This window comes from Corvus cornix, chromosome 2 (assembly GCF_000738735.6).
Source record: "Corvus cornix cornix isolate S_Up_H32 chromosome 2, ASM73873v5, whole genome shotgun sequence".
NCBI classification, from domain to species: Eukaryota; Metazoa; Chordata; class Aves; order Passeriformes; family Corvidae; genus Corvus; species Corvus cornix.
In genome coordinates, this window is record NC_046333.1 from 100,525,492 (window position 1) to 100,536,022 (window position 10,531).

At 40.5% G+C, this 10,531-nt stretch overlaps 1 protein-coding gene across 2 annotated transcripts in view; it reads left to right on the forward strand.

Moving 5' to 3' along the window:
* The window catches only part of PTPN2 (protein tyrosine phosphatase non-receptor type 2), a 31,780-nt gene extending 23,448 nt beyond the window's left edge, over positions 1 to 8,332 (forward strand). The window contains exons 8-10 of one of the 2 annotated variants that reach the window (XM_039548669.1): positions 1,129 to 1,319; positions 2,849 to 2,950; positions 7,499 to 8,332. In XM_039548669.1, coding sequence (XP_039404603.1) covers positions 1,129 to 1,319; positions 2,849 to 2,950; positions 7,499 to 7,520 — 315 coding nt within the window. In that variant the 3' untranslated portion in view covers positions 7,521 to 8,332. Of the gene's footprint in view, positions 1 to 1,128; positions 1,320 to 2,848; positions 3,447 to 7,498 lie in introns of those variants that run through there. The other variant, XM_039548668.1, reaches the window with a different exon arrangement.
* Positions 8,333 to 10,531: the final 2,199 nt, after the last annotated feature.

Consider the following 10,531-nt stretch of genomic DNA (forward strand, 5'->3'; position numbering starts at 1 on the left):
AGAATGTGAGAGGTATTCACTTCTCTCTGCTAGTGATGGAGAGGGCCTGAAGTTACTGAACGCCTCTCTAATTTAACATTAGCCAAATGTTTATCTCTGACATCTCCTTGGATTTTGGAAGTCAGTAAATGTGCAAACACAACTTTCATTTGCAGTGGAGGAGTTGGTTCATTGTTAAAACTCTTTTTGCCAGCAGTCCATTTATAAGTAGCTGGTTTTTTAATATCATTCTGTGAATTTGATATTTAGTTTAGACCAGCAGTTGTGAAGTCATTCCACAGACAGGAATCTATCACTTGTTTTGAGAAGAGTCAGTTTTCAGTTCATTTACCTTGCCACAGACTTTTAAAAGTAACTGATTTTTTTCCTACAAGGTATTTTATGTCTTTATAGGCACTGGCTAATTTGTGTGAGAAAAGAAGTGACTGTTTTTTAGGGCTGATTCTTTTCCTTCCTGTGCACTTTCTAGGGTTCTTTTCTGCATGAAGTTTTTGCAGCAAGTCCTTCAGACTATTTATCATTAGGACAGAGATATAGCAAAACAGGTTTACTTGCAATTTCTTTTTTTCTTCCATCTCATTTCAGATTACTTCTCAAAACAAGGTGAATAACTCTTTTATGATGCAGTAGATCTCTGGACTAATGGGCCACTAGGTGAAATAGTAGGCCATGACTCTGGCATAGATAACTCTTCGTTAAAGTTTCCCAGTTCTCTCTTCTTAGGCAGTTCTTGCATACAAGGTCCTTTTGTATTTTGAAGCCAGAAAAGGTAAGAGCACAGCACAGGCCTGTAGCAAGTAGAGGGAGATGGGAAGTGCTGGACAGCACAGGATTTTTAAGACAGGATGCTTCCTAATTGTGGAGCTGCTGTGGACAGTACAGACCCTGGAGACAGTGGCCTCATGCCTTCACAGTGGCACCATCCCAGAGAAACAGAAAAAAGGATCATTCATGGTTGTTGGACGAGACACATCTTGACCGAACTTTATTTCTTCATGTAGCAATTTTTTTTTCTTGATCTGGTAGTTCCTTTAATCTACTTCTGTGACTCTTCTTTTGGAAGACATCTTGGCAAGGGGGCCCTTTAATGTTAGGGGAATGTTTGAAATATGTTCTCCTTGTTTTCAGAAACGGTGGAAGGAGCTCTCTAAGGAGGACCAAGCGCCAAGTTCCGAGCAGTCTCCTCCACACCCAACCAAAATAACCACAGAGAAGTACAATGGGAACAGCATAGCCCTGGAGAACAAAGATCAAATGGAGAAAATAAACACTGACCTGTCCACTAAAGTTCAAGATATCACAGATGGGAACATTGAAAAGTAGGCAAGATAAACTTTTAAAAGGCAGATGCACTCTCTCAAAAGGTTGAATTATTGTCTGCTTTTCTTATTGTAAAAAACCTTCAAGATCTTTCTGCAGTAGCAGGGGAGGACACGTGGTATTTGACTGTCTTATTTAATGATTTTAAAAATACAACCTCAGTGATTCTTTGTGATATGGTTTTACTGTTCAGAGGTCAAGAGAAGAAAAGCAAATGTCTCTAACTGAACCAGCTAGACCTCACACTTTTGAAAGCATTTTCTTACAGATTGTCAGTGAACTCCATTGTGCAGTGTGAATGAGGTCCTAAAATTGTCCAGCATAATTTCATACTGATTTTTAAATACTATGCTAACTTATGTTTCAAAAAATACATGGTTCCTCAGAAACACAAAGGTTTGATCACAATACCACTTTCTGTATAGTGGTTGAAATTGTACCACTGGAGCCGTGTATTAGCCTCTGTTCGTGTTAAATCTGCCTGCTGAGAGTAGGTTCCTGTGGCTCAGCTGTGTCAGGTGAATTTGCCTTTCTCTTAGGAGTGCTGATGCCTCAGCTGGAAGGCACTGTGTGTCACTTGGGCCTTCCAACATGCGGGTCACCAAATGTTGATCCATGGCCAGAGATCCAAAAACTGGGCCAGGGCTGTGCCAAGCTGAGCCATGTGGTGCACAGAAGGAGGCAGTGTCTGTCCCAAAGGGCTGCAGCCCGAGATGAGACACAGCAGTTCTGTGTAGATAAGCTGGAATTCTGAAATAACAGCTGGCTCACCAAATGCCCCTATGGGTTTCTTTCTGTGTATTCATGAGTGTTTTGAGAGAGAATGACAGCAATTCTGTAGATGTTTGAAGGAACCCCTCACAAGCAGGAGTGAGGGTATGGATGTGAGTGGTGGCTGTGTGTTGGAAGTCAAAGAAAGTTGGTTTTTGTGTCAGAGTTATGCTGTTTTAGAGATTGTGAGGGCACTTTTGGAGACAAGAATTACAAGGTGGTCCTGGTAGTGTACCACACTGAACTCTGGTTTATTGTGTCCTTTATCATGATCTGGTTTACATCCTGAGATGAGTACTATTAAAGCTGCATGCAGCTGTGAGTAGGGGTTGGGGTCAGTGTATCATTGAGGCTGGTGTGAACTCTGCAGTGGAGGCGCCGTGTACTGTGACGCTTGTACATCATACCTGGCATTGCGTATAAAAGTAGCCTCCATGCAAAACATTTCAGCCACCAAATGGGGCAGAGACAGGGGTGAAAGCCTCTGCTCACATAATTTAACTAACTCTGTTCTCTGTTGAACTTGTAGATGAAGTACCATGTACATCTTTACATCTGTCATTTACTTATTCATGGGGCTTCACTATCTGAAACTCTCTACATTAAGGTGGTTAAAACATAATAAAAGATTGCTTGGTTTGGATTTTATATACTGCTGTCATATGCTACTGGTGGGTTAACTACTGGAAGTGTTGGATATGATAATAGCCTTTTTTCCTGTTCTTCAGTGTAAGATTTACGTTTTTTTCTTTTTAAGTTCTGTCCGAAAACGACTGCGGGAGGATAGAAGAGCGAACACAGCACAGAAGCTGCAGCAGATGAAGCAGAAGCTAAATGAGACTGAAAGAAAAAGAAAAAGGTGGTTATACTGGAAACCTATTCTCACTAAGATTGGGTTTGGTACACTGATTTTAGTTGGTGCTTATTGCTGGAAAATGTATTTTCAATAACATTCCTTGTAAGTAAACAGTAAGTGTGACCTCTCCAACGGCTAATTTTGCTGGAAGGTAATGAGTAGGGGTGTGACTTTAAGCATAAACTCCTTATTCCTGGAATGGGTACAGACTGTTACATACAATAGAGAAGTGATGTAAACTTGATCTTGTGTTGACATCTCAGGACTTTCCCCTGCAGGTACTTAGAAAAATGAACCGCTGCCCCCCCAACAGAGTTGATGGTTTTTGTTTATATGAGCAGGTACAAACTTGCCGCAACTGTTTATACACTTTTAAAAATGGTGTTCTACCAGATCTTCAGCAAATGCTGAACCATGGAGGTTTAGCTACCGAAGGCTGTCTGGATTTAAATTTACATGCCTGACATAAGCAATAAACAGTGTTGTATCATTTACATTATTAATGCAAAGAAGTTATCCTTAAATATGTGTAATGTGTAATGTACTAGTGACATGAACATAAACATTTTATATTCTTACGACCTAGGATAAATATATTTTATAATTGCATATTTAATCTTTTTGTAGTTCACTGTACTTTCAAAAGCTCAGTTTGTACAAATTTCTGACCAAAAGAATTTCATTTTGAAACTAAATGTAATTATAATTTGTGCATGAAAAGAACAGTGCAACCATTCCCCATATTTGACTCTCCCGTTTGAAATGAGCAGCTAGGGGTCTGATAAAGCACTTGCCAGTTTCTACTCTGTTAATTTGCATTCCTTATTTATTTTTTGTAGTTTTCATTATTTAAGTAAGACGTAGAAATTTGATTTTTTTAAGGCTTTTGAGAACTTAGCTCCCACTGCAAATTATACTGTTGATTAATGTTAATTAATTCAGACTTCAGCTACTGTTTGAAGGCCAACATTGTTCAAGTTCTGACATTCCATTAAATGTGAAACTTAATGTTTTGTGTGTCTATAGATTTTAATTGCTAGAAAAAATAAAATTAATTCATCAGTACTAGGTGTAGAAAGCACATCAAAGGAAACTGTAGTTGGACTTTCAAGGGTTGCTCTAATAGAAAAGAAATGTTGGTAGTGTTCTGCCATACCCAGTGTTTTCAGCTGTATGAGCCATTTTGGTAGCTTCACAAAGTCTAGAACTGCTTTTCAGGTTCCCCAGCACTGTATTAGAGAGACGTGCTAGTAAAACACTTGACTAATATTTTGGGAATATCTGTGCTACAGCTCCTTTAAAATTACTGAGCACTCCCTTTCCATTACTTGGGCAATAACACTTCCTATATAGTAATGTAACACAAACCATTTTCTGCCCTTTAAATTACTTTTGAATACAGAAATGGTATGTGGCTGAATGTAGCTTGTTGTTCAAGTTAGAATCTAATAATGTGTAGGATTGGATTGTATTTTGAAATGTGAATTTTATTTATTCAAGCATTGCCTTGTTGGGTGACTTCAGAGAAGTTGTGTTTTCTCTTTCCATTTTCTCTTGGGTGTGGGGTCTTGGGGGTTTTCTTCCACCCCCCTCCCCCATTTTGTAAAGCACTTCTTGGATTTACTGCTGAAAAATACTCAAAGAGCTGGATGATTACTTTGCTCCTTATTCAAAGGAATTGACTTCAAAGTTTTCCAGTACATCCAAGCTTGGTAGTCATATACGAGGCATGGGGCCCAATTACTCTGACATTTACTACACAAAGCTAAGTACAGTTTACTCTTTAAAATTCTCATTTTGCAGTAGCCAATACTATTCTGGACTACACTGTTTGTATAGTAAACAGATGCTGAAGGGTCCTGATGAGGAAAACAAGTGTAGTTTCATAGAGTACTGGATTTGGGAACTTGTGCATCACTAGGACAAGACAATTTGTTCCACGGCATTGCTGACCAACCATCCAGCTCAAATAGCAAAACGACTTGCTGACTGCTGGGACATAGCACAGGCACACAGCTCATGTATTTTAAGACATTTCACAATTTTTACAACCACAGTAACTTCTAGTCAGCAAGAAGACTGTCAATAGATTTTTTTTCCTTTAAATTGAGGACAGGTTTTTCAGTATCAGCTACAACTGATAGTAGGTATAAATGTATGTGCCTTATAAAGATATTTTGGTTATAGAAAAATACACGGAATGTAATTTAAATGCTTTTGTAACAGAAATATTCCAGATTTTATTCTAAATACTTAAAAGCAGCTAAGGAAAAAGTGCAGGCGAAACTTAGACTGATACCACACTGTCATTTATTGCCCTTCTTTTGGCATGAGACGGATTTCCTGGGCTACCAGGATCTTACAGGCACTGAGCTCTAACTGCAGCTTGTCAAGTTGTCACTTGATTTTTTTCCTGGTTCCATCTTCTAAATTCTGGCTTTTCAGTTTTCTTGATCCTGAGTAAGCATTCCTCAGTTCAGGGTGGGGCAGGGCAGGGGGCAGCCAATTCAGATCACCTCACACTCTGTTACCTTCTTGATGCAATAAAGCAGGACTTGCACATGCAGCAGTTGTTCTGTGAAAGTTTGGTTTGGTTCTGTGCTTGCAAGTACCTTGGGAGTCTTTAACTGTTAATAATTTAAGGAGGAGGAACCAGTACAAGCCTTGGACAAAATTGTTTTGAACAGTGAATTGTTCATGACAGTATGAGAATAGTAAGGAAAATCAAATGATTGGTCTCTTTGTACATTCCAGGAAATAATTCGGATAAAAATCTTCTTTCTGGTCCATCACTAATCCTTAAAACCTAAAATCTGGAGGATTGTTTTCTGTGCTGCACACTAAGCCCTTGTGATACTTTGTTATTCTGTAGGATTTAAATTTGCAGCAGTTTTGCACAGCTTGGATGTTAAATAGGAACAAATATGGGCCAAAATGAAGAACTGTCAATCCCAGTCACCTCTGTCATAGGAAATGCTTAAAGGGTGAAATTGAAGGACATGCCTTCTGACCCCTCTTCTCTCCCCCTCCCCAATTTCTGGCAAGCTGCTGGCTGGTCCCATGCTACTTCTAAAATGTTGTTGGGCTCTATTCAGAATGTTACTATGTTTGTTCTTCCCCTCTTCTCTGGAAATGCATCAGCCGAAATACTTGATGCATAGTGGGCATCTCTGATTAAACAGTGTTTGAGTCTCAGATAAACACTTGTGTACAAATCATGCACGTGTTCATGAAAAAATACCTAGCAAACATTTGGACCTCCACTGCAAGGGGTTTGCAAATTTGGAATTAATCCTTTAGGTTTCCTATTTGTGTTTTTGGTGCAGGGACAGTCCACTTAGTGACGGTACATCTGTATTTTCCTTGAAATGTATTAAGTAAAATAATTTAATTCAGTGTGAAATAGCAATTTGGAAATAAACCTCTGGATTTGTTATGGGAGTGAGATGTTGCCAGTGAAACGTAGCTTATTCTGTTAAAGCTCGAGTAATATGGTTTACTGACATCAGTTTATGTCCCCCTGAAAAGGGAGGAGGCATAAATATGTATGCATGTATGTGTGACTGGGTCATGCAGGCAATGAAAAAGCCTGGTTAGCTTTATGTTTAATGAATGTAAACCAAATTATTTAGTTTGCTGTTTGGCATTATAGTAAAACCTGAGACACTTGAGGACTGCATGAGAAACTAAATTAACAATGACAAAAGAGGAAGTCTTCTGCAGGGCCAAGTGGCTTAAGCCAGAGGACTGTACTTGCAAAGGTGATGTGACACACAGTAGTCTTCCTGGGCCTTTTTGTTTGCCCCCAAAGTTTTAAGTCAGTCTTTCATTTTTATGTACAAAAAATAAACGTGTTCAAAATTGCATCTCTGTCTGAGTCTTTATTTAAATTGGAAGGATAAATATTTGGAAGCCCTCTTTCAATGTGTCGTAACTGGTGGAGGAAAGCTGCTTTATGAATCAGTGTAGTCCTTGCAGAACTCAGACGCATTTTACCCGTAGTAGCTTGGGGGTGTGGTGCTGTGAACACCAAGGTCTCTTTCTGTAGGCTCGGAGTGGAGCTTTGCCTTGCCTAAGAAAAAAGTGTCCAGTGCTGGGGTGTCTTTCTCACTACAGGAAATCTTTGCCTAGAGACAGTTACTTTTGTGCCGCTGTAGCAGAATTGGCCTACAAAGCTGTGAGAGGTGATGTGTTCTAAGATGCAGCCTGCCATAGTCCTACTGAGGCCCAAGGAGACTTCTGCAGTGCTTGTGGTTAAAGGTGTGAGGAAGTGGTTTGCTGGACTGAGCCCTATACTTGAAACTCTCCAGCAAGGATGTGCCTCGTACTGTAACATGGAAACACCTTCTGGAAAAGCAACGGCTTTCCAAGAGCACTTGCTCAGAGGCAGTAGTTGCTCCAGGGAACACATGAGAAGCTGTTTGGTGTTGACAGTGAGCTGCAAATCCACTGTCAGTTCTTAGGTGGTTTTTTTTTTTTTTTTTTTGCTGTTGTTTTTTATCCCCGTATTCTGTACTGAATCGGTGACTTTCTTTTGGTTGTATGTCGCAGGCCGAGACTGACTGACACCTAAGCCTTCAAGACTTGTGAATATTCTGCAGCTATAAACTGCAAACTATTGACATGCAAAGCGAGACATGAACCCCCTCTTCGGGAACAAAAAGTGAGGTCTGTTAAGTACCAAGAAGACCTCAGTTATCTGTTTACAGCGTAAACTGCACCGAGGGGATGAAGACCACCAGCAGCGTGTGCTACTTTGCAAAACGAAATAATTTGCCATCTTGTGTTTTTATAATGCCTGTATTAATGTAGAAAGATGTAAAAGAAATAAATTAGGAAATATTTTGTTTTGTACTGCCATTCTTATTGTATTTTTATACTTTTTGGCAGCATTAAATATTTTTTTAACTTGATGATGTGCTGTTGTGTGCGCGTTATGTTAGGGAGAACCTGTTAAAGAGTGTGTGTTGTGGAAAAAGAAGGGGTTTGCCTTAAGGTTTCCTGATACCTGTCTTAAATGGAAAATGGCAAAATTATTAGAGTGCGCTTTATGCAAGTATTTTCATTAATGCTAAGTATTGTAGTTTGATTTAGGAGGAACTCTTGCACATTTCTTTTGTAATACACCACTAAGAATCTTATTTTACTAATCTGACCAGTCAGTTTGGTAATCCTTTTTATGTTTGCTATAAAATATGCACAAAATGTTCAGAATAACTTTGCGACGGGAAAGTGTTCTGCTGGTGATGCTCTAAAGGGAAGAAAGATGGACAACCTGACCTCTCTTGGCCCACGGTCCTGTGTAGTTAACGGGAGCTGAGGAACAAAACTGAAGCGCACAAAAGTCAATGGTGTCTGTAATTAAACAGGTTTTGGATTGTGCCATTGCCGTGTGTTGTATGTACGGTATTTTCCTCCATGTCTCCCACCTTCTGTCAGTGTTCTCCTTGACACAGTCAGGATAGATTGGAAATGGGTAAGCCACAGTGCTGTGTAAAGGAGTTCTTCCAGTGGGGTCAGCAGGGTTTCCAGCCTTGTGCCTTTGGTAACAGAGTTGATGTCAATTCTGCACATGTTCTCTGATGGCTTCAGATAAACCTTAACTCACAAAACCCCTATATATTTACTATGACTGTCTAAACTGCCATGTGGTGGGGTTTTACGTGGGATTTGCACGTTGTATATTTTTGTAACAGTTTTTTGTACAAGTCATATAGTTACTGAAAGTGAAGTGTGGAAGAGGGGGGAAATCTCAGCCAACTCAGGCACTTTTTGCTAAAAAAGGCAGCAGCCTGAAATCTTAGCAGAATTTGGTGTTGAGGCCTATTCATGAAAGCAGTCATATTCAGAGTTGTGTTGAACTTGAAGAGGAAGCTGAAGCAGAGAGTACATAATGCTATTACTTGAGCTAAAGACACACTTGACACCGTCCTGAAATAGTCTAAATTGCCAGTCTGGTTTGTCCAAATTTTGTTTTCTTTACAAGGTTTACTATTGTTCTGAGCCTATGCTGGAGGAGAAAACAACATTGTGACTTGATTCAGTTTCCATTTTCAAGTTGGTGCAGCTGTGAAACCAGGAGTGTTTGTACCAAGAGATCAAGCTCTGCCAAAACCACTGCAATAAATCCTGCTATTGTTGATTACAGGAACAGGGCCTGTTTATACCACGTGGGACATCTTTGCGTAAAGCTTCCAGCTGTTCATGCCTTTTACCTTTTGCTATGGTTTAGGTTTTCATTATTTTCCCCCTCTTGGGGTTGTGAGTAAGCATGCACTGCATGACTACTGGAAATGTGCATGTGCTTCATTAGTCTACCTGGTGCTATCACATACACAACTAGTTTATCTTGTGGGGCATAGACAGCTGAATATCCTAATAAAAATGCTAATTGCCCTTAGCTTGTAAATGGTTTTCAGCTACTGAGATGCTGGAATGAAGTTGATGTCAGCCAACTTGATGAATCGGCAAAGGAGATTAAGATACAGGAGTTCCAAACCCAGGGCTTTGCCGGGTTTCATTGAGTGCTGCCTTGTGACAGAAATCTTGGCTTTCTGACCAGTGCACTTGTTTGGTTATTACTACACAGGCCCCCGTTCTTTACTACTGCTGGGAAAGTGTATTTAAAAAGGTGAAGGAAGGGGAGAGAAAGGACAAGTGAGTGTGTAATGGCAGCCTTTAAAGAAATCGGGTTAGAATGATCAGACTTGTTTGTGAAAGGCATTTTTTTCGCTATGAAAAAACTATGATTTACTGACGGCCGTTTTTTCCCCATGTTCAAGAGCAGTGTTGCAGAGGTGCGTTTTATTTTTCCTAGTCCTCTGAACATCAGGCCAAAGGCGCGGCCTTGTCCTGCAGGAAGGTGTTGGTGTGTGCAGGGGCTGCGCTCGCCTGTCCCGGGCACTGGAGGCAGGAGCGGCTCGGGGCCAAGGGCAGCGCTGCCCGCCCTGCGGCGACCGCCCGCGGAACTGCCGGCCCTGCAGAAGCTGCGTCCTTGTTCCACTCACAAGGATCCGACTGCCCTCTACCTTCTCCACGGGGAACAAGAAAGCCCTGAGGATTTTCTCTTTCACAAAGTCTTCCCAGTGTTCTCCCTTCCCCTTCTCAAGGTTTCACTCGGCTGTGCCTCTCGAGGAGGTACTGAATATCTGTGGCTCACTTAAGAAAAATACTGCAAAGCAAGTAACACCCCTTTCATTGCTTCTGTCTGGTCCTTCAGTTCTTCAAGATTTAATTTGCCCTCCTGCTCTATATACACCTCATAGTCACTTGGCTCAGTTTGAATATGGTTATTTTTTCCAACTAGCTTTAGGCTTATCAGACTTGCCCTGTGCTACACATGGCCTTTTGTCTGCATTCCCTGACTGCATCTGCATTTTGACTCACCAATTTAGTCAGGATACGTGTGGGAACTCCTAAAAATATATTTAGGTTAATTCTCACTTTTCAACTCTAGAACTGACCATCTTGCACCCATGATACAAAGTTGCTTTAAAATCAGCTGATGTGACCAAGCACTTCCAAAACATCAGAACTGAACACATTGCTAAATACTGTAATGCAACAGGGACCATCACAAGCTCT